Source organism: Anneissia japonica, unplaced genomic scaffold, assembly GCF_011630105.1.
Source record: "Anneissia japonica isolate Jap-2015-1 unplaced genomic scaffold, ASM1163010v1 scaffold287936_len456577_cov159, whole genome shotgun sequence".
NCBI lineage: Eukaryota > Metazoa > Echinodermata > Crinoidea > Comatulida > Comatulidae > Anneissia > Anneissia japonica.
Window position 1 is genome coordinate 383,903 of NW_022718077.1, and position 18,722 is coordinate 402,624.

General features: G+C 34.0%; 1 protein-coding gene across 1 annotated transcript; it reads right to left on the reverse strand.

The window, feature by feature from the left end:
• Window positions 1-138: 138 nt before the first annotated feature.
• LOC117110441 (coiled-coil domain-containing protein 158-like) lies at window positions 139-17,891 on the reverse strand. Its single transcript, XM_033253150.1, has 24 exons — window positions 17,769-17,891; window positions 16,731-16,961; window positions 16,007-16,090; window positions 15,691-15,764; window positions 14,971-15,213; window positions 14,444-14,510; window positions 13,445-13,554; window positions 12,692-12,782; window positions 11,793-12,106; window positions 11,383-11,493; window positions 11,021-11,135; window positions 10,266-10,385; window positions 9,567-9,764; window positions 8,079-8,774; window positions 7,537-7,705; window positions 7,106-7,218; window positions 6,303-6,461; window positions 6,078-6,170; window positions 5,051-5,263; window positions 4,773-4,906; window positions 4,351-4,484; window positions 3,180-3,473; window positions 1,900-1,998; window positions 139-606 (listed from the first exon to the last, which is right to left on the reverse strand). Exons 2-24 carry the CDS (start codon window positions 16,950-16,952, stop codon window positions 503-505), a joined length of 3,957 nt encoding a protein of 1,318 aa, XP_033109041.1. The 5' UTR covers window positions 16,953-16,961; window positions 17,769-17,891; the 3' UTR covers window positions 139-502.
• Between the last annotated feature and the right edge of the window lie 831 nt (window positions 17,892-18,722).

The window sequence follows — 18,722 nt, forward strand, 5'->3', positions numbered from 1 at the left end:
CTTAGAATAAATGTACTGTAATAGATTAATGAATGTTTGTAGTAAAAAGTCAGTAAATCAGTGAAAACTGAATTCTTTTGATTTGTGTTTCTTCATTTGGAAGTCTTACTACTGTATAATTTTGGAGCATTTTCCAACAGAAAGGGAGTTGAGTTGAATAGCTTGGTTGTTAAGATGCTTGTCTTTCAATCCCAGGGTCCTGGGTTCAATTCCTGTCATTGTTGAAGTATTTTTTTTCAGGACCAAAAACAAATCCACTCCCTTGAAACCTCATACTCAGATTTAGTTTGTGTAAAGCATCGTGTGTGTATGTTTGACTTGTGCAAGGGTTTTTCACCTACAAGTAAGACAGTGATAATACATTCGCTACTGACAATCCTTAGTCCATGTGTTGTGTGCCTAAATAAATAAATAAAATAAAATAAAAGTATATCTGTATAATCATAGAGTCCAAATGATATGAGACTAGACTTGTGTCTGACTTATGCCCTTTTCATAATAATCATCGTGTCTGCTTCCTCGATTTCTTTGGTGCTTTGAGTTGTTGTTCTTGTTGGCGGCATTGCTTCAGTTTCACACCTTGGTTTTGAATTAGTGATGCCATTGCTGTTGCGAAATAAAAAGAAAAACTTCCGTTTATCGGTAACTTGAAGGATCATGGTAATTCATAATAAGCAATACATGATAATTAATAGATGATAATCAATTAATATAAATTAACAAGCAATTATTTATAATCAGTGGGTGAAATTTATAGAATTAAATTTTTAAAATAAGTTGGATCAAATTTCCATCCATTAATAATAAATAAAATGAATGAATGAATTAAAGAAAAATGAAGAAGAGTGGAAAATAGCATTGTGAGCCAAATTTCTGAGATGGATATTTGTACCTTTTAAAATGACATTATTATTGTAATATAACAATCATCATTGTCATCATTTCACCAGATATGGTAAAAGCTTGGAAAGAAAACACAAAAAAACGTACAAAATAAAAAATGAACAACTCTACAGAATCACTAGATCAACACCAATTTCTGATTTTGTTGACAAACAGATTATGAAATACTGTACACTGCACATGTATTTGTTGTAGATAAACTTTACAGTTACCAGTATGTACTTTTTTCTTTTGCTTTTAAATTTTTGTTTGCTGTAGTAGTTTAAGGACATGGCCTCTTGGAAGACCAATCTTTGTAAAAGACTGAAATGAGATTCCGTGAATAAATAAAACTGTTATTATTATTTTATTATTATGTTACAAGAATGGCAAGTGGCAGAAACAAATGTTGTTTATGGAATCAGAAATACAAAGTTCTTGTGATATTTGGCCAAAAATTGGAAAAATGATAGTAGATGATATGGAAAAATCACAAGTTCTATCAGTAATGCAGGATTGACAAATGTTAGGAAAAGTTCTCGATGAACAATTTGATCACTGCATGGGGCACCCCTCAAAGAAGCAGACTTCTGGGGTATGAAATGACGATGACGATCATGATCATGACCATCATCATGAACTTCATCATCATTATCATCATCATCATCATGATTTTCATCATCACCATCATCATGATCTTCATCATCATCATCATGATCTTCATCATGATCATGATCATGATCATCATCACATCTTCATCATCATCATCTTCACCATCATTATCATCATCATCATCATCATGACCTTCATCATCTTCATCATCATCATGATCTTCATCATCACCATTATCATCTCCATCATAACTATCATCATCATGTATTATTATTAGAATTCATAGATTGATAAATTATTGGTATTAATAATAAATTTATATAATAATTTATATATTATACATGATTGTTGGAACTTAATACATATAAACACTTTTTATTGTAATTTTAACTTGATATTCTATACCTTTATTTTCCTGTTTTAAATTTCCACCAATTTTTGATAAACTTTTAAGCTTGTCCTCTAGTCTTTTCAATGAATGCTGTTGATTAGTAGCTGCGATATCTGCAATGACAATAATAAATAACAAATAGTAAACAATAAATCCAGTGACAGGTTCAAGGGGTCCCAGCTGGCCCACCCCTGTTAAATTATTATTATCATTTTTTTTATAACTTATTTTTTAAAATAGTAAAAAGAAAATTATATTCACATTTAGGTCTAAGAGTGCCATTTCTGCAGTGAAGAAGTGTACATATATAATGTATAATGAAAACAAGAAACCAAAACTATGACAATAACTTATTTTATCATAACAATATTTTATTAAAACGAAATTGTATTGAAATGAAAAGTCTGATACAAGGCCAATTATGCTTTGTGAATGTGGGAAAAAGTACTATTGCTAAAGTCCCACAAAATGACAGCGTAAACGTACATTAAAGATGTATTGTCCCTTTAAAATTACAAAAAGTGTCAATTTTTAAATTAACTTTCTCATTTTGCACTAACATACAAATTATCTATAGCATAGAAATTATTGAATTTAAAAAATGTGTACCCTAATTTTTATACTGGATATTTAAAATAAAAATAATGAAATGCAGTGTTTTCTATCATATTTGCTGTAAAATTATGGGTAACGTATTTTTTAATAAACTAATTTCTATGTTCAAGTTGATAATTTTTTGTGTCACTTCAAAATGGACAAGTTCAAAAATGATTTTTTATGATTTTTTCGGTACATCTTTAACATCTGTTTGTGGGACATGGATATATTCCTGGTCCTTTTCTTAATTATGTTCTAGAAAGGTCCCTTGTTCTTCTTGGTCTAGGCACTTTATCCATTTTTTTGTTTGTCCACCCAAAAGTATAAGTGGGTACCTGCTAGATTCAAATGTCAAAGCACAGATAACTAGCTATAATATTGTGGAATATTCTTCTAGGATACAGAGTATGTGTCATAGTTCTTTGAACCAATGTCTGTACTGGTACTGGTGCAATAATGTGCTTATAGGCTTTGGCGTGATAGGCTTTTTGTATGTGCTATATAAAAAACAATATATTATTATCGCTATTATAGAATGCAGTATGTGTCATAGGTATTTCAACCAATGTCTGGCATAATAATGTGCTTCTAAGTGTGGCATGATAGGCTTTGGTTGTGCTATAAAAACTAATATATTATCACTATTATAGAATGGATCCTTCAAAATGTTAAAAACTACTCATAGAACCTACAGTACCTGTATCAGAGCTTGTTATACTTGATGATGTAGGATCACTGTCCCAGTATGCCTTGCTAGGGTATCCATTATACTTTTGTTGAGTCCTACTTTTTTCCGGCCTAGTCTGCAATGCCTGATGCTCTACAAGATGCTCCTTAGGCTGGTGAAGTACTGGCTTAGGCTGGTGAAGAAGTAACTTTTCAACAGGGGACAGAGGGCTGGTTTCGGGCAGTGCTTGATGATTATTGGTTGTCTCATGGCTTAGGCCCATAGAATGGACCGGCGAAGATGAATGCAATGGAAACTCAAAATCTAAAAGGAAATCATATAGAAATTATCTTTGAAAGTGTGTGTATATGATAATATTAGATATGTTCCCAGAAAACCCAAAGTCTCAAAATCTAAAATGGGCATTTTGTGTTTGTAAATAATTAGTTTGGGAATTGTATATTTATTCAGTTTACTGTATTTATTTTAATTAAACTAATGAGGAGCAATTGCTATCAAAAAAAAGTATATAGCACAATTGAACACGCACACACAAAAATTGGCTAGCAACCAACTTCTCAGCTTTAAGTATTATGAAACATGTAAACAACCTTGTAACTTGTAGTTTTCAAACGTGTTACAATTCTGTCGATGATAGACAGATGGTCAAAGCTTGAGTCACATGGTCAAATATATTCAAAATTTTGGTTCAGTCTTTCACTTTGACAGGCGTATGTAGACACTTGATATTCCACAGTATTAAATTGTTTGATAAATAACTTGTTAACTCATAGGAATTTTAGGGACAACCTAAATAAAGGTCTACTGATACAGGATCTATTCCTATGCAGGACCCTGCCATTTCCCAAAGGTCTATACGTTCTGCATTGTGATTGGCTGTTGAATGGCTGATGATTTCCAGATGTCAATTGAATTAAATAGAACATGTTCTATACTTTTAGTACTTTTTGGGTACCCACCCAAGGGGACCATGGTTAAAGCAAGGGTCGCAGTAAAATCACAGACTCAAACCCGGTACACCCCACTAATCTTTTTCACCCTAGATGGATATTTGAAGACAAAAACTGATCGTGTGACTTCAGCTTGAACAAATTTAAGACAAACATCCATGCTGATACCACTTGTATTGAAACAAAGTACAGTATTTCTTCTGAAAATGCTCTATAAATAACATAAATACCTGTTAGTCTCTCAGGTGGTGTGGCTGAATGAAGTGTGGGTTCATTTTGGGACCAGTGTTTGCCAGTCTGTAAACTTCTTGAATTTGATTGGTTGTCGTATGAACGCATTAGGACATCCATATTTGAAGGATGACTGAAAAATAAAAAATATCTTCCTTTCATAGTCAAATTTTCTATTAATTACTGATTCATTTAGTATTCATACAGCTATCATCGCTTCAAGAAAACATATTTAAACCAAGATCAAATTCCGCCCACCACCACCCACCTGCCAACCACCTAGATCTGCTCCTTATTGGGGCCTTGTGGAACCAGATCCAAAAATTACTGAACCCACTAAATTACAAATACAATGTGCAGTATCAAATTTTTGAAGGGGTTCCCCTTAAATACACCACAGAAACGGTTTAAAGTAGAGTACCTGGTATTTTGTTGTGAGTTGCTGTGGTTGGTGTTAATCGGGTCTCTTGTCTGGTGCCCAATCCCAGTCGAAATCATTGCTTTCATTTCTTTTAGAAGGTCTCGCAGCTCACTGTTCATTTCACCTTCAGGTTTCTGATTTAAAAAAAAATCATTAAAATAATATAATCTGTTAAAAGTTTATAAAACGTTTGTAATTTTGAAATATAAACTCTCAAATCTCTAATGAGATTTATTATTATTTATATTTTAACATTCTTTCTTTGGCATTCTCTGTACCCTTTTCTCCTTGTTCGTAGAAATGTCCACACTTTCTGCTGTTTTCAATTGTTTCTTTCCCGTTTTCCTTAATGATGGCTTTGACAATTCTGTTCTAGTAGTTTTCGATTTCAATGTTGGTTTAGTGGTGGCCTCCTTCACTGCAGTCTTCTTTGGAGATTGTCTGAGAGTGTTGTTTGACTTAAGAGCAGTTTCAAGAGCCTGTTGTAGCTCCTAAAACCAGAATTAAAATCGTTATTTTGCATGATAAAGAAATAAGTAATAATTCAAGCAGATAATCAGTGTGGTATCATAAACAAACTAAATAATTTATATAACAATAAATTTAGTAAAATAGATTACTTTAATAATGTTTTTTTTCAATGTAAATCATTTTTGTATTTTTAGATCCTGAGCTTTTAGGATGACTATTCGGTTTCTTTGTAATTCCCTTTCATATTTTGATGGTTGTATGTTTTTGCCTTTTTTACTCAAACCCTTGTAATTGTTATATTTTTTATTTGCTGATTGATTGATTGATTCTTCAATGTTTTATAGCCTATGTCTGCTTTTTATATATGTATACATATTTTTAATAACGCAAATTTAACGTTCAAATTTAAATTGAAATTTAAAGAGATATTAATCTGATTCATCCTTATCAGATTAAGCTCAGTTGGGCAGTCTAAATCTTAGAATTAAAACTTTTTATTTTAATGTTTTCTATCCATCTATTTTTAAAATTTTTGTTTAATTTAAATCTTATCATCATGGATTAAATTACGCTCTTCAATTTACATGAAACACACAATTACCAAATACACTCCTTCGTAGTGTGATTTGCGCAAGTCCGTATCAAAAAGGTCAATTGATATACACAGCATATGTGTGTGTTGTTAAAGGTTTACGTTGATTGACCTTCAACACAGGCATGCAAAGTTCAAACTACAAGCTGGCTTACTAAATTGACAATAACCACCCTGGTTCTCATAGATAATCCCCTTAGGCAATCTTGGTTGTGGGCCTGTGTCGGATTTTGTATGCGTACCTTTATTTCTAGGCTATACCTCAGTTTAGTCCTCGTCATCTCTTGTTCCTGGCTCTCTGCTGCTGCCTTCACATCCGCATGTAGGGAGGCAGTCTAAGAATCACATCAAAACAAAATTGATTGATTAAATTAAACAGCATAATTTTAGGATATCAAATTCAATCAGGCTTCAGAACTCTAAAATAGTGGTAGGCATTGCATGTGCACTGGACCATTAATATATACCTTGTCTAATGCTAGCTCTAGTTTGGTGACGTAGGCTGCTTGTTTGGTGTTCTGTTGCCTGGTATCTTCCAGCTCTAGACTAAGCTTCTCCAACTCTTCTGCAAGCCTGGAAAGTCGCAAGTGGTACTTTTCTTTTGTGCTCTCCAGTGAATTGTTATCCTGCAAATCATGAAAAAAAAATTCCAAAAAACAATACATTTTGAATACCATGACAATCAGTTGTTAGTTTGAAAGTATATTTTGTGGTTTAATGGTTTGTTAAGGGTCACGAATGATTAGTTCTTTACTCTCCAAATCTCATCAGAGACTCGATTTGCTGGACAACACACGTTCATTATAGCATTGCAGTACCTGCTGGATTGGATTGGATTCAACACTAATCACTAAGCGCAAACTTTGTGGTCTAGTGGGTATGACACCAGGCTAGTTATCCGGAGGTCATGAGTTTGATCCCAACCTGAATCACTTGTAAATTTTTATCACAAGTATTTGGGAATGTACTGGGTATTCAGTACGATAACATTCAGTTAGGCTGGGCAAAAACATCACTCCTATGACACCTTTGTTATAAAAAATGGCCTAGAAAGGTTGTTACTAATAATCTTAGGCTGTCTATTTCTATTTTGTTTGAAGGTTTGCATGGCTAAGTAATGATAGAGAATGATAGAAGCTTGCAATATACCACGTACATATATCCACGTTGTGTACCGCAAGCATTACTATATATTATTTCTATTTTGCAATGTATTAAACAGATATGAATATATTTTTAGAATTCACCAGACAAAGAGGAGATTAGTTACCCTCTGCGCTGACTCAAGGCTTTCTTCAAGCCAGTGAACCTTGTTTAGCAGTGTGTCTATCTGAGATCTCTTTGAAGCCATCTCTTTCTGCATACTCTCAGTAACTTGCATTGCTGTAAAAAAAAAATAATATCAAATGATGCAATGAGACTAAAGACTGACTTGGTCCAATTCAATTGCTTCAATATAAAGATCAGCATAGAGCAATTGCTTATTAAATAGTGGTAACTGGTAGATGCTCGCTGAACTGTGGAAATGAGACATGGTGACGCACCGTCGACTGACGCACCACTCGTCTAGATGCTGAACAGGCGATGACAAGTACTAGCATACAATAGAAATTGCTATGGCACTGTTTCTGTTCTCCCTGATTCGGTAATGTGCGCAGCATGGCTCACATATCTTAGAAATGATGTAAAAATTCTACAAACCTTTTGCATCCATGGACTTGCTAGCTGTGAGGGCGCTATGTGCAGCAGTGAGTTCGTTATCTAAAGCAGTGACCTTTGACTTATATCGCTGCTTGTCTTGGTTAACTCTTTTGTTTAAGAGTTTAAATTCTGATTTCAGTTGATCACAGTCCTCTGTCAACGAAGCAATCTTTTAAAAAAAAAATATATCAATTTGTATCATTACAGTATAGTCAACAAAATGTAGTTTTAATATTGAGATTTAAGGTTCAAGTTTAGCTAAATGCAGACTTTCACTGCACACTAATTATCACTGGACTCATTTCTGGGGTGGATGAAAGTTTTGGAATAGGGGATTCTTTTTTTTAAATTGCAGCCAGATGTATAAGGGGAGAGGGGGAATCCGCTAGCCATTCCTCCAAAAAAAGTTTTGCATTATTATATGGTCCAAAATTTTTTAATGACTTCAAACTAGCCTAGATCTAGGCCCTTTAATCAACGAATATTTGTAACTATTTAATTTCAAGAGAGGGGGGGGGGGGTCTGAACCCACTGAATCTTACCTCATATCGTGATTCCTTTAACTCTATAAACATTTTTTCCTTCTCTTTGGTTGCATCTTCTACTTCCTTTACCCTCTCCTCTAAAGATAACTTCAAATCTTCATTCTCATTGTTCAGTAGAACAAGTTTCTTCTCACTCTCCTTTAACCTCTTTTTAAAATCACCCTTTGCCGATTTCATCTCCTGAATATGGAAAGTCTTTTCCTCTAACAATTTCATCAGTTTCTCCCTCTCTTCTTTTACAACATTAGTTGTTTGGTTATTCATCAGGACCCATTGCGACATGTTTGTGTTCTGTTTACGAAAAGCTTCAAAATGCTTCTCTCCTTCGTTAACCTTTATCAGTAACTGATCATTCTTTGCTTTCATTTCATTTAATTCTTCATTCCTTTCTTCTAATAGAGTAAAATAATGTTCTCTTTCTTGTTTCAGAACCTCAAAATTTCGCTCCTTTGCTTCTATGCCGCGTCTAAACTCTTGGCTTTCAGTGTTACACTTGTGGAGCTCTTTTTGTGCCTCCACCAGGCTTTCCTCTAGCCTAGCCTTATGCACCTGTAGTCTGTCTAGCATAGCCTTCTGTCGCTCTCTTTCCTCAACTTCCCTCTGGTACATTTGTTTGAAGTTTTCACACTGGGAGTTTAAATCATTAGCCTGGTCTTTTGCTGATTGCTGTAATTCTTTCTCTACATAATTCACCTTTAAAAAACAAACACAATTGCTTAAACATAAATCCAAAATATAATGGTCTTTCATGCATAAATATATTCATCATTTCCAGCCTCTGTCATTGTGGAATGATGCGAACGTATAGCTGCTATAAGTGCCTTTTTACATCGGCTACGTAGTCTCGAACCATGCCCATTATTTTTCAATTCAATTAAACTTATTTCACTTGTTCAACACATGGTATGAAGTGAGTAAATATAGGCCTAACAAAATATGTTACAAAATAATAAAAAAATTGACATGCAATGGACGGTTGCAGAGCCGAGGAACTGGCTCCTGGCGGACACAACTGGACACCAGCATACTGCCCTGTCGTCATGGGAACACCTGTGTAAGGAAGGCCTCAGGAGACAACTGTGCTGTCCCAATATGTAATGATTCACCATTGTGTGTTTATTTATTGATTTATATTTCATTTTTATCAATTAATTTATTTTTCAATTTTTTCATATTTATATATTTATTTTTTTTTCCCTTTGGACCCCGACATATATGAGTAATGTACAAACACATTGTGCGAGTATAATCAACCGAGGTTATGCACAGTAACGGAAGATGATGATGAAATGTAACATAATGAAATGGAGGCTTAAATACCATAAAGTAAGAACAAGTGAGTAACCAACAAGTATTAAAACCTTCAAATAGTGGGCTTCGCAGAAATAAGATGAAAAATATAAGAAAATAATAGAGGCATGGACCAAAAATGGTTGAGAATGTTTGAACTGAACAAGGTATCGATTAAAAAAGTTTATAACAAACCCTTTCTGTTAGCTCTTTCTTGGACTCCTCTCGCAAACTCGCCATACTTCGATGCAGATCAGCGATTTCTATCAGTTTGTTTTCCAGTTGCGCCTGCAGCTCTTCGCATTGTTTGCTGCTTTCATCTTGCATCTTCCACAATCTGTTGTTTTGTTCTCTACCTGAGGAGATCTCTTCCTCAGCCCTGTACAGGGAATCCTGAGTAGAAAAACAAGGGTGTTCTGGACTATTTAAAATGTATTATCTCCATTCGTTTTGACTATGTCTTTTCTGGTCAACATTTTTTTATTTAATTAAAAAGTTCCAAATGTAATTTTGAGTTATGTATGCTTTCTCTAGTTTCTGCTAGTGTAGCTGTAACAACAACAACAACAATCAGCAACAACAAATAGAACAATAATAATACAGTTCTGAATTTAAGAATGCAATAGTAAAAATAAAAATAATTATAATAATCACAGCAACATTGCTGTGTACCAATATCTACCCAGCAGGTGTTTGTACCACCATAACATAACTTTTGAGCACTAATTCAGGGTATTCATGTTAGTAAAATATTGTTCATACCCAGGGAACAGTGAAATTTCACTGTTTCCTGGTTCATACCGTACTGCAATCTGCTAGCTGATCATAATATTAGAATTCTACGAGTAAATCCTGATTTGTTTGTTTTCTTCATGTAAGAAAAATCTTTGTTACCTTTTGTTTGTCAATTTGTTCTGAGAGTTCTTCTACCTTTGTGTTCAGACTGGTACGCTCAGCCTCTAGGCTTTGCACTTGTGTTCGGTATCGTTCAGCCTCACTGCTCAGATAATTATTCTGAATAACATTGTAAAAAGTGAATTCAGCTGTTAAAGGATTGGAGCTATGGTATTCGAGAAGCTTCTTGGCTTTCAAACCCAGGGCCTGGGTTCAAATCTTACAGATTTGAGGGCTACAGACAACTCAGACTCCCTAAAGATTGTTTTTCACTTGATAAATTTATTCATGATGAATTTATTCATGTCAAATAGAAGAGAATCTGGTTGACTAACCTTTCAATCGAACATTGGCTAGAGAAATTGGGCTGATAATGTATTAAAATTGAAGAGTGTATGTTTAAAAATAATGGTTTCTATCAAATTTTGTGTAGCAAATTTGTGATGTGCCAATATATGCGAATTACATAGGCACACTTATTTTTCACATAAAATTTGAGAATGTGGACATTAAATGAATAATTTGATTAAATTATATTTATTCTTTAGATGAGATGTATGTGAATAACTTTCATTCCTTCCAAATGCTCAACACTTAACCTATAATAATAATATATACATTAAATAATAAATACAGAATCTACAATGGATATTTCTGGAGTGTCAATCAAACTTAACAACTGACCAATCAGAACTGGGCCAGGAATATAGCGAAAAGATTCATTTGCACAATTCATTCAGTTGTTTCCAACATACCCTCTGAGACCAATTGGTCAACATCTCTTGGTCAGTCTGCTTGACCTGTTGTAACTGCTGTTCCAAGCTCTTCACAACTTCCTCCTTTTGGTCCAATTTGTCTTGCATCAGTTCTCTGTGAAAAGATCATCATGCCGCATTTTGTACATATAATGATCATTCATTATCAGATTAGATTAGATAGATTAGAAAAACGGAATGAGAAAAATATTAATAATGGTTATGGATGTATACTTGTAAAGCGAATAATACTAGGTCCCTATACACTATCAACAAACTATCCAAAAGAAGTTAAATAAAGAAACAAATAATATATATATTAATTTCAATGATAAAAAGCACAATAATGTAATTATACTTACTGTAACTGTGTCAGCTGCGACTGGAGACTAAGAGACTGTTTTCTTGAATTCATTGCCCTCTCGGTGGCAGCATTCATCTGTTGTTCATGATCTGCTGACAACTGAGTGACTCTATAGGAAGACAAAACAATTATTTATATTTGTTATAATTTAAAAACAAGAGCTATGTATTGTCTACTATGTGAATAAATTATAATTATTTTTAAAAAGCAGCATATTTCAGTTGGCATCTTCATATTCTTTGGTCCATGGTTTAGTTCAAAGTAATAGTAATAACTTCTTCAATTTTTGACCTCAGGCTATTGTTCACCATTGCATCATAAAAAAATAGACCTAGAAAAAAGAGTAAATAACAGGCCTAGAGACATCTACACAATTATTTATAAGTGAAGAAAAGAAAAATAACCTACTTGTTTCTGGATTCTGTTTGCATATTTTTCAGTTGTGTTTCATAACTTTCCTTTTCGGTGTTAAATTTTGATGTTTCCTCAAGTAATTTTTCTCGTAACTTGCTGATCTCTGTTTTGGAGTCTTCAAATAGTGTTTGCAGCATGTCGGAAATCCTACAGATATCCTGTCCTTTTCTGGCATCTTTTGAAAGTAGTTCTTTACCCCTGCGTTCCTCTTCTGTTTGTGCTTGTTGGTGTATTTGGCTCAGGACAGCATTTGCTGTTGATAGGCTACTTTGGAAAACCTCAAGCTTAGAAGCTGTTTCACGTCGGGCCTAGCAATACATTAGTAAATATCAAGTTACAGTAGATAAAAAAATAATGTAGACTCATTTATCTGTGTCTGAGCAAGTTGAGTGTGGTTTTTGCGGTTAAGTGCCCACCTCCCTTTTTCAAAATCTTGGCTCAATCTTAGTAAAGACTTTTTACATAGCCAAAAAAATCTCCACAACCTAGGCCTCATAAAAGCTGAATTATAGGGCATTGGCCCTCTCAGAGGATTGACTTTGCAAGGAGGATCAGGCTTGGTTATAGCCAAAACAAATCTCCACACCCTAAGGCCTCATAAAAGCTGAATTATAAGGCATGGACCCTTGCAAAGGATTAGCAATTGCAAGGAGGATCAGGCTTGGTTATAGCCAAAACAAATCTCTAGACCCTAGGCCTCAAAAAAGGCTAATTTTAGAGCACTGACCCTCTCATAGGATCAGCTTTGCAGGAAGATCAATAGGCCTAAAAAAAGGCTTAGGTACAGAGAACTGAGGTTTTAAAAGAGAGCTTCATCAGAGAATAGGATCAGATATTTAGGATGGGTGTGAAGTTTTTTCAATATTTTAATAGTTGTGGAAAAACAGAACAACCTCTTCATTACTCTTAGCATCCTTCTCCACTTCTTTCAATGCTTCCTGAAGCTTGTTGATCAACTTCTCCTGTTCATTGGCCTCTTTTCTCCTAGATTAGAGAGTGATGAATATTCATTAATACAAGTAATAAATATTCATTAATTACAAAGCAATAGATACTTATTCATCACATTTATTAAAAACTGTAATGAATATTTATTCATAACTAGATTTTAAATATTAATAAATAATTATAATATAAAGGTTTTTAATGTAGTGCCCTATAATAGGGCTACTAATTATAGTATAGGGCTACTAACTATAGTATTACTATACTAATTATTAATTAGTATACCAATATAATACATATGAATGATTATAATTCAATAAAGTAGTTAAAAATTATTTACTCCAACAATAATCCAAAACTATAAAGACAAAGATCAATATGATATATTGACCAATACCATATTTATTTTATATTTTTATTTTACTTTATTTCAAACAATCGTCCAGCAGGAACGTTTTGTTCCTACTTACAGGTGAAAACTGCAGAAATATTTTGAATATAATATCACAAGATATAAAAATATTTAAAAAAATATTATTATTACTGGTATTATTATTATTATTATTATAATTATTATTATTATTATTATTATTATCATCATTATTATTATTATTACTGTTATAATTGAACAAAGTGATGAATAACCTTTAATGTAGTTAACAATGAAGCCAAAGTGTTTAAGGCCACCGTCTAAAACTAACCTCATTTCCAGGACTGAGTCCCTCCCTACGATAGTCTCTGTTAGTTTAGTCTGTAGGTCCTCCACAGCTTGTCGGAACTCAGTCTTCTGTTGTTCACACACCTCAGCACACTAATAATAATTAAAAAAAATAATACTTCATGAATACTAAATTATTATTATATCAAAATAATAATTTTATAAATAGTGAAATGAAAATATTGACCATTAACTGGATGTTTTAAAATTACAATCATCATATGTCGTTTGAAAATATAATGTTAAGCGTTTTTTATTGCACAAGGTTTCTACCTACATTGTACTCAACATTGACAGGGGTAAGTGTATAAATACTCCAGTAATATTAGTGTGAAATATATGCTCTTTATAGGAGCATGGGTATACTGCACAACTACAGTAGGTAAAAAATTACTCTTATCGGACAGGGTGCTACCAGCCATTGGCCATCTGTCAACACACTGTGCTTGGTGTGCCTGTTAAACATAGGCTTATCCAGCGAGCCGTCCGGCCGTCCAAAAGACGGCCTACAATTATTTAGGAGGGCCACTTTTACCGTGACGGCTTGGACGGCTTGGCCTAATCAGATTAGCCTAGCCTACAGTAATTGGGCCTGGTCTAACTTTAGCAAATTCTTTATATTCTTCAAATCTATCGAATGTTACATTAAACTAAAGCTAAATTAAATATCACATTTACGTTTGATAAAAACACATTTATTGATTAAATGTACATCGTTTTCAGACCAATATTCGGTAGGGATTCCCATGGGAGTGGCCCGCACATCGGCTCAGTGCCACGCCCACTGGCTTCCATTTTGGACAGCCTATATCATTTTTCCGGCTAAACCCCTGCTGTCAAATGAAGTGAACTTTAACACATTCCGATTTACAAAGGAATTTCACTTCCACAGCAAAGAGTTTATCTGTGCAAGCACAATATACTAAAGGAGATGGAAAATTGTATCCGCTATATATAACCTGAAGCCGGGCCTGAAGCCTACCTCTTTAAGTTTGTCGTTGAGATGATCAATATGCAACTGGGAATGGTGTAACCTTTTCTCCAGCGACCTGGTGATGAAAACACATTAAAATGTTATATGAATATATTATTTTTTAAGAGAAGAGCATAGCACAGCTGGTTAAAACTGGTTGTAACCAATGTGTGTGCATGGAGATCTTTGGTTCTATTCCACCAAAGCTCTCTCTGTTAAATACAGACTATAACATTTTTTGGAGTCTTGAAGGCTTTTTTGAAGAAACATTTTATCTGTTGGTCCTTAATTCAAAATGACCCATATGCATGTTAATAAATGCAGTACACACACAAAAAAAAGCAGGATTGTTTACAGAGTAGTTTTTGACATAATTTATAATTTTGTATTATTTTATTCGCAATATTACAGAGACTTACTTGCAAATTATATTATAAAATCTTTGTGATATTTTCAATATAAGGCTAATTAATGTGCTCCATATTTCTTTCTTACATACTGTCCTCAGTATAAAATTCAAAGTTTTCAACACTTACTCCTTTTCTTGAGACTGTTGATGTGTTAAATGAGGTAGAATGGCACTGTGGGTGATTGGGAATGATGACAGGGACCTTGACCTCACATGACCTAGGCTTGAAGTTCCGTCCTTTGGAATATTAAAGTTGGTCCTTCCCGTGCTGTAGCCTGAGCTTGGGAATGCGCTGGTGATGGCGGCCTTGCTTACATCCAATCTGCTCTGTAGTAGCTCATTCTCTCTTATTTTTTGCTCAAGTGCAAGTCTGCAGTGAAAAGTAGAACTAATTTTTATTAAGAAATATAAATTATATATCATATGTTTTAACAATATTGTTCCCCATCAAGATGTTCCTGCCACTACCATCATTTCTTATTTTTTTATTTCTTCCACGTCCAAAAACAAGTACACTCGCCATTTACAGGATGGAATGATGTTTTATACATCTCTTTATGAGGCTTAGGTAGTGGAATTGTTTTTGGTTGTGACAAGAAGTCCTGCTGTTACAGGAATTGAACCAGGACCCTGGGATTAGAAGGCAAGCAAATTAACCACTAAGCTATTCAACTCCACTATATTGCTCCACTATTCAACATCATCTACATTAAAAACATCATCATTATCACTACAACCATCATCAGCACCGTCTACAACTTCGTTAAGTACATGTTCATCATCAGGAAGGAGGAACACGTGGAGAGGACTTGTATGTTTCTAAGCTTATAATGAAAGGAGATCCAACCTTAGTTCTGCAACATCAGGTGCCTTAGCAGAAGCAGCTAGTGAACTAACACCAATTGATGGGTCCATTGTATCCTTTGAGAAAAAAGAAACAAATAGTCATGATGACATCATAACCATATATGCCCATATATAGTCAAGATGTGCCTATAAATGGTCATGATGTGATGTCACCATATAGTATACTAAGGATGGAACTATGAAATAGGGAGTGGAGCTTTTTTATTAATGAGAAAAATTATACATTTCTGACTGGATTTAAAACCACGACCCTGGAATTTTAAGCCAAGATAAAATTGGATAAGTGGACAAATTACCGGACTGTCCAATGAAATCTTTAAGTGTTCCACTTCAGCAACTTTGTTTGACAGCTCAGTTTGAAATGATTTCAGTGCATCCTCCTTAAAAATAAAAAATTCAAAACACATTTGATGTTTTTCTTTCGATCAATTTCACTCACTCAAGCAATTGGCTTTACTGTGTTGATTTGCTTTAAGTATTCGAGTGTCGATAATACTTTAGATGAGTGTTTATTTGCATAATCAATACAAATAATTTATGATTATTCATTCACTTTTTACTTTGGAATCAATAATTTTTCCATATACTGTACTATATATAAACAGAAAAAAAAATAATATATCAGCAAAAAAGATGTTAAAATAAACCTAAAAATTTGTGAAATTAAGGCATATGTTTAAAACATTTGTTCCTTCCTTTTCTATTTATAAGATATACTTGGCTAAAATAAAGGGATCTGGAAGTGAAATATGGTACTCTAAACATTAGATTGCTTATTTTCAAGAATCAAGAATGCATCAAGCTTCATACAACACAAATTGTCTTTACTGATTTTGACTTTTTACAACAAATACTTTATTTATTAAAATTTAAGGGTCAAGTAATGGTGATAGAACAAACAATGTATCAAGCTTCATACTAATTTTCTTTACAGATTTTTACTTTTTACAACAAATACATTATTGATTACAAAAAAATAATGGTGATAGAACAAACAATGGAATTATGCATTGCAATTACCTGGAGACCAATTTGATTCTTCATCCGTAACAGGGTATCGCTTATCCTACCTCTGGGTACAGGGTTCGACGTTGCTGTGGATGGTAGTGCATCGTGGTTCACCTGTTGTGAACTTAGACCCAAGATTGCTGCCTGCTCTTTCTCAAGGTTGCGGATCTGCTTTTCATAATGCTCACTGGTCAACTTCTTCGTGGTTGTCTTGGACGTATTACTGACAGCCATGTTTGTCTTCTAAGAGGGAAAGCAATTTATATTCACATAATTTAAATGATGAGTTATCTTGATTTACCTTTATCTTGAAGCTAACTAAAGCTTATTGCTAATTCGCCCCTCTGACTGAGTCCGTAACGGTTTTAAATTCTGGTGGTGGTTTTGCCACTTGCTTGATTAAATCACGATGATTTCAATGTATGGAAATGTTATTTACAAAACTATATTATTGAATGAAAGAATTTGATCAGGAAATTAAACATTTATATTTTAAACACAGATTGACAGTTCCTCATTTTGTAAAAAAAAAAAAAAAAAAAAGAACTTAATATATAGAACTTAACAACCTATTATATTCGAAAATTTAGAGGCTTAGCTTCTGCTAGCTACATGTAGGTCCAATGTTTACTAAACAATACAGTACTGTTCATGACTTATTTTAGTTGAATGGGCATTGTTATTCCGAAAAGTAGTTTTTTTATACACTGTTCCAGTTCATCGATTAGAAACGGTGTTATGATAATGGAATGACTATTATTATGCCAATACAATAAGAATACAAAAAAAATGAATCTCACTACCATTTCACAAAAGGGAAAACAACTTGCGGTCACGACGCACTCGCAAGGTTAGCCTAGGCCTAGTTAAGTACAGTGAACCTTAAGTTTGCCTCTATTAACATGCATGGGGAAGCGGTCGGAGACCGTCAGCTAAAGTGTTTTCATCTCTCTAGCTGGGCCTAGGGCCTACCCTAAAAAAACACATCTTAAAGTTCATACTATGTACAGATATAGGCTACTATTTTTAATTTCGTTAAACTTCACTAACCGGTAATCAATTATTCTAGTCCATTTTAGTCCATTATGGTACAGAAATAACGCTGCATGAACAACAAAACAAAACCACGAATTAGTAAACAAAATCTCTCATTGTTTACAAAGAGTGCGCTTGCGCCACTAAATTTGAATATTCCGCTTTTATAGCGCCCCCTATCATTACTAAGCGCGTTATAAAGACCGCTGCTCTGTTCAGTCAAGCATACCCTAGGTCAAAGATCATTCTTCTTGTCGGCGGACACGTTGTTTTCGAATATTCTGTTAGTTTCTTACATTTTACAAAAGTTACAGAAATTATATTATGTCTTTTGATTCACACGCATTTGGCAGTGATAGTGCCAGTGGATTAGATAGTGGCTCAGGCGTTGATCCAGAATTACAGGAATTTCTAGCCATTGAAAGTCAGAAGGCAAAGTTCCAGGCCCAGATCCACCAGTTTACGGACGTGTGCTGGGACAAATGTGTGGACAAGGCAGGGTCTAAGCTGGACGCACGGACTGAAACCTGCCTCAGTAACTGTGTCGAACGTTTTATCGATACAACTTTTACAGTTACTCAACGATTTCAACAACTACTAGAACGTCAACAGGCCAATATGTAGATACTCATCAGCAATGTAAAAAGGGCAATAATAAACATTTGTTGATTGAAAAATTGAGGTTTTTTTGTTGAAAGAATAACAAAATAATCAGAAACTTGCTTGTACTTTCTATCATGGTATTCAACCATGGATGTATAACAAAAAGATCAACTCATGCAACAAAGAAGTAGGCCAGTCCCGACGCTTTTGTCTCGGTGCAATTTCCAATGGACTTGAATGATATTTAATTCTGTGCTACTACAGCCCTAGGTTACACTATTATTTTGTAACCTAGGGCTAGCATACTTTGTAGAATCTTATTCTTCTATGCAGTGGATATATACAATACAACAACTGCACTCCGAC

Bases quoted from the DNA above. Each gene is read 5' to 3' on its own strand.
- LOC117110441 (XM_033253150.1), bottom strand. From the start codon at position 16,952: ATGGCTGTCAGTAATACGTCCAAGACAACCACGAAGAAGTTGACCAGT. The intron at 7,219-7,536 runs GTTTGTAGAATT...TTTTTTTTACAG, and splicing joins CAAGTCCATGGATGCAAAAG to CAATGCAAGTTACTGAGAGT. The intron at 3,474-4,350 runs GTATTTATGTTA...ATTTCCTTTTAG, and splicing joins ACCACCTGAGAGACTAACAG to ATTTTGAGTTTCCATTGCAT.